The following is a 6,000-nucleotide window of genomic DNA, read 5'->3' as shown; positions in this document are numbered from 1 at the left end:
CATACGATATATTGTATCTATCTGATGGGCAACTTTATTTTCAATACTGCATTGCTTAAAAAACCTTGCGTATGTGTATGTATGCGCAGAATAATATGACAATGACACATTTTTAGATATATTAGACGACAAGATGGGGCCCCCAGCAAGTTTCATGCTGCGGGGCCCTCTGTTACGCCCCTGACTTTGTCCTCATTACTTTTTACCCAGTAAACATTTGGAGTACGTATAGGAGGGTTTCTAAATTAAGCCAGCTAAAATTAATTTTTTACTGCTTTCCATAAATAATAGTCAGCAACTTATGATGCTGTTACTAAGATATTGTTGAAGAAGTTATTTGCCAGTTTATTTCGCGATTTTCAAAAGCATTTAAAATTAAACAAATTGAAGTGGAACTGATAAAATCCTTCCTGGAGTATCTAACTAAAGAAATATATATAATATTTATATATTTTGTTAATGCTTTTGATAAAGTACCAAGTAATGGACAATTTTGAATTAAAGGGAAATCTGTAATAAAATGACAATAATAATGAAGAACAAAAAAATTTGCAATCGTGTTATTAGTAACAAATGACAATCAGAAACATATTATGTGTTGAAACTTCTTGTTTGATTTAGAAAAAGAAAATGTTTCATTATAATATGTATTTATTTATGTAAATATATTTGTTCAATATCTTAAAACGCTAAGCTTGTAAAATACCATTAACATTTAAAACAGGAATTGTGTCAACAGTTTCTCTTAATTCATTAACATCACAGCAATAAATATAACCTTTAGAGAAATCACTATAATATTTTGATCCCCAACCATATTGCTCACAAATATCTGAACACAACTGTTCATCCTCTGTGATTTCTTGGACAAACGGATTGTTTAAACTAACAAAGGCTATTGCTTTTCCAGAATTTTCGTCGAGCATGATTTTCCAGACGAACTTGGGCACTGGTAGTTTGCGTTTTGAAACTAGATACATTTCTATTGGATTGTCATGTACATCGGGAAGGTCCAGTACATCATGAGTGCCAGTTATTATTAAAAAGGTAGTGTGGTATTTGTCAGCTACCCTTCTTACAGCTGACTCTACTCTGACCCAGTTACCTCCATTGATGCTTTGCCTGAAAAATATATTAACAAAAATTATAAAATTACCTACATTGAAAAATATATATCTTTGTGTATTTTTTAACAAATTACGTTATGATGTAAAAGAATTTTTAACAAAATATTTTTAATATTGACAGTTGTAGGTGATATAATTTAAAGCGACATTTTGTCTTTAGTGCCAGTACTGCCAGTAGTATCACACAAATAGGCCTGAATCCCGCGTACTAAAAACAGTTTATTAATAGCAAGCTGGAAATTTGTTAATAGATTAACGGTGTCTAGTCGGACAAACTTTGATGCATGGAAACACTGGAACAGGGAACGTGTCATCCTGTCAAGTTTATGATTGTGAAAACTAGCAGGTTGTTTTGAAGTTTATTCAAAAGCAAACTTTATACCGTGAGGACGTGTGAGTTTGCATCAATATATTATCTCGAGAATGGGCAAATTTGAAGTCAAAGCCTTAGACAGGTCCATTTTTATTTTTAAATTAGGACTTCTTGGCATATATAATACTAGTGACGTCATCCATCTGTGCGTGATGAGATAATCGATGATTTTTTTAAATGAGAGTAGCGGTTCTGTGATAACTCATTTGAAAGGTAATTTAATTCTCTATTCAGCAATATAAACAATACCATAATTATTTATACAGGGTGGTCAAAAAAAATAATTTTTTAATGTAATTTATTTATTTCAGAATGCATTTTACTGCTGCCATAAAACACAAAAAAATGTTAAATTGAAAAATAAACATAAATGTTCAATCTGATAAGAGGCAGGTGAATGGCATGATTGAATTTAAGCAAAAAACAATATTATTTATCAAATAAACATTTTTTCCTGTTTTCGGACAACAGTACAATGTATTATGAATTAAATAAATTACATACATTCTTCTTTTTTTGTGATTAAATATAATGCAAAAAATTTTTTTTTGACCACCCTGTATAGATTATTATGGCATTGTTTATATTGCTGAATAGAGAATTGAATACCCTTTCAAATGAGCTATCACACACCCCTACTCTCATTTAAAATAATCATCGATTACGTCAACACGCCCAGATGGATGACGTCACTAGTAGCATATATATGCCAAATAGTCCTAATTTAAAAATAAAAATCGACCTCTCTGAGTATTTTTCTTCAAATTTACCAATTCCCGAGATAATGAATTTATGCAAACTCAAACGTCCCATTGTATATATTTATGAAAAAATGTTTATCCGACAAATAGGTTGGGCATTAATAAGTCTAACCCCGGCACTGTTTTTAACTATAACAGCGAGTACCTGAGACATCGTTGTTGTCGTTGCACACTCTCGCGCGTAGTCATGGGATCTAGTTACCGGGAAATGGGTTATCCCCGACCTATCTCCAGGTCTACATAATGTAATTGTACATTTAATTATATAAAAATAAAGTTTCTGTAAAAAGTTTAAGTTTGTTTGTTCGGGGTAGCGTCTTCGTCTAGCAACCCCCAACTTCACATGGCGACCCGGCCTTAAGTTAAAGAATGGAGTTTTCTGGTTCGAATATAGATTGAGGTATGCAGCTCTACACTTAACCCATTCATGCCCAGAATTCCCTAGTGATTTTTTTTGTGTAATATTTTAGTCACAGAACTTCTATGGTACCTTAAATATAAAAATGGTAATTAAAACCTTATCAGCATCTAACTGCCAAAATGGCAGCCTGGCAACTCTAGTTGCCACTGGGATCAAGCGGTGTAAATATAAAAATAAACGAAAAAATTAATATCGATTTATTAAATTCAGTTAATAACATTTAACAACAAAAATTCTATGTGTGAAACACTTTAAAACAGTTGTCAGGGTGTAATGCAATGTCACATTTAATACAAAGATAGGATGTCCGATTGCCACAGACCTTACAACGGCGATACTTGGATGCACCTTTCTGAATAATATGATCAGTGTGGTCTTTTCGGAGTTCTTGAAGTACAGGTGAAAAATTCAAAGACGTTCTGACGCCAGGTATTTTTGGAAGGGTTCCAAATGATTTCAAAAGATAAACTGTGCATTGGCGCCTAAAATTCAACAATGGTATATCATAACCAAGTCGACGATATAAGAGCCAACCTTGTACACATGCGGCATCTACAGCCCATGAAAAAAAAGGCCACCACCATTTCTTTGATCTAACTCGGCAACGGTAAGAAGCCACGAATTGATCCATTATATCAACGCCTCCCATGTTGCTGTTGTACTGTTCAACGGGACCTGGAATATCGATTGTAATCTTTTTTTTTCTGCACGAGAATATCTGCTTGCTTTTTTCATAGGATATACTTTGTCACAATTGGTAACCATTGTGACAACGTTATTATCATTCCAGCGAACGAGCAAAAGATCTCCAGACGATGAAGTAGCCACGTCAACTCTTTCTTTCTTTTTCCACACACTTTTTTCTGGCAGTTTCATTGAGGCATTACAGCGATTTTCACGCAATGTTCCTGTGCCTCCAATTTCTCTGGAACTTAATTCTTGCAACAATGCAACCGACGTAAAAAGATTGTCAAAATAAAGTCTGTGTCCTTTTTTCAATTGCATGTGATCAATTAGACCTATAACAACATCACCACCTTATCCTAGACCAGTTTGAGGAAGGCGAGTGGAAGAGCCACAATACGGTTCAACATGATGGATGTAACCTGAAGGATCGGCAGCTACCCACAGTTTGTACCCAAATCTAATGGGTTTACCCCTTATAAATTGCTTACTTCTATGTCTCCCGTAATACGGAATCATACTCTCATCGACGCTAACAGTGGGACCAGGAGTAATTTGCTTGAATGCAGAATTTAGCATATCTAACAAAGGGCGAATTTTGTACATTCGATCAGTACAGTCATTGGACTGATTATCGGCGAGATGAATGAAACTCATGAGTTCGTCAAAACGATTTCGTCTCCTTGCATTTGAGACTATTGGTGTATGAACGTCTTCATCTATAGTCCAGTAAAGCCGTCTGCAAGGCAGTGGATGATATCCCGATAAGAGCATAACCCCAACAAACGTTTAAATTTCTGCCGAAGTGGCGTTCAGATTATGAACTAATTTTTGCCCAGCATAAGAGTTTGTTTCGCGAACAATGTGCTCTATTATATCTTGTGTAAAGTAACACCTAAATGCGTCAATCGGGCTTTTAACTGTTTCTTTCAAAATATCCTCTACATTTGGCCGGTATTCGTTGTCGGGTTCAGGAACCTTCGAAGAAAATTCAAAAATATTTGATTTCCATGTAGTTGGATTTAGACGTGGTTGTTTGGCAGATTTCGGGCATTTGGAGGTACATGGTTGAGAAATATTATTCTGTCGAGAGATACTTGGTTGGGAAACGTTGTTAGTATCATCTGCAGCTTTAATTTCATGACTGTACTTCACACTTACTTGAGAGCGCAGGATACGAGCTGGAAGATGATTGGTATCGCCCCGGCCACTTCTTCATCCGAGAAATCAGAATCCTTATCTGTATCTGCATCTGGAGGTTCTTCGGGAGGAAAAATCGATATATATTCAGGCATTTCCTTTTCTTCTTCGAGAGCCTCCAGAAGTTCGTGTAAAAGTAACCCCTTGCCATCTCTTCCTCGTACATACCTGAAAATAACAAACGATAATCCATATTCCCAGTGGCAACTCAAGTTGCCATGTACTTTTATATATGTATATTGAAAAAAGTAAATCCCTCACGAATAACAATTATAGTTAAAAATTGCGACAAAAGCTTGCTATTGAAGAAAATAAATCTTTGGTTTGAAAAAACATATATACATATTTGTATACTTACATTGAACTGTCGGCTGCCATGAATATAACTAAACACGTATAACACCACTAAGAAAACTATCGATACAAACTGGTTGAATCATACATGCAAACTGTGGCTTTGCTGAATTTGTTAGCCGATAACCCCCTCAACCTAACTTAAGTGCACTTTGCGAATTACACAGTGGGAGAGGGGCGGGGAAGACATTCATAGGCGTGGCAACTGTAGTTGCCACCGGGCATGAATGGGTTAAGATGGGAAACAACCAGAACAAAGAAAAAGAGGAACAGATCTTTATAAACCAAGCAGGCAACAGTGGAGGTGTGACAGCTGAAACCGGCGAAAACGAGAAGCTATCAATCTCTGGAATTTTGGGAATTGTGTCGTTCAGCCTGGCCCTATAAATTTTTAGATAATAAGGGAAAACCACAACTAACAAAGTACCTGTTGAAGGTGAAACTAACGCAAGCAGCAAAATTACGACTGAAAAGTAGTTATAACTCAAACGCTGCACTAATAACCGATATTAAAGGAAAGTTTCTAGTAAAACAATATATCCCTGTTGTGTCAGCGGAGATCAACTCAGCGAAACAAGCGAATAGGTTAATAGAAAATTTTTAAAGAAGTTTAGAGGACCTCATGGCAAAATCAACAATAGCACAAGCAGATGGAAACAGAGATGCAGAATAAGTGCTTGCCAAAGTAAACGAAAAAATCGCAATGAACGTGTTTACTAACGTTTCAAAGAATGACGAGATAAAAACAATTTTGAAAGCCAAGAACTTTAGCACCTTAGCGGAAGCGATCACAAGCGCAAAGAACGAAGAATCGCTAACTCGAACGGAAACTGTAGGAATGTACACAGAAGAAAAGAAGGTAACAAGACATAATATAATAATAGGAATACAAATGGAAACGAAATAAGACAATATCATAACAGAGGTAAGTCTCTAAGAAACAGAGGAACAAGACATATGTTTAGCGAGGAAGAAATAATAATAATTGGTCGCAAGGTAGAAACCCCAGCAACAGAAATTCACCAGAAGCATATATTTCGCAACACATGAACAGCCCCGCCCGGAGCAGCCACACACAAG

At 35.8% G+C, this 6,000-nt stretch overlaps 1 protein-coding gene across 1 annotated transcript in view; it reads right to left on the bottom strand.

Moving 5' to 3' along the window:
* Positions 1-633: 633 nt before the first annotated feature.
* The window catches only part of LOC114327325 (uncharacterized), a 94,994-nt gene continuing 89,627 nt past the window's right edge, over positions 634-6,000 (bottom strand). Inside the window, exon 6 of the mRNA XM_028275913.2 lies at positions 634-1,122. Coding sequence (XP_028131714.1) covers positions 690-1,122 — 433 coding nt within the window. The 3' untranslated portion in view covers positions 634-689. The remainder of the gene's footprint in view (positions 1,123-6,000) is intronic.

This window comes from Diabrotica virgifera, chromosome 7, assembly GCF_917563875.1.
Source record: "Diabrotica virgifera virgifera chromosome 7, PGI_DIABVI_V3a".
NCBI classification, from domain to species: domain Eukaryota; kingdom Metazoa; phylum Arthropoda; class Insecta; order Coleoptera; family Chrysomelidae; genus Diabrotica; species Diabrotica virgifera.
This window is presented reverse-complemented; position numbering and strand designations above follow the sequence as displayed.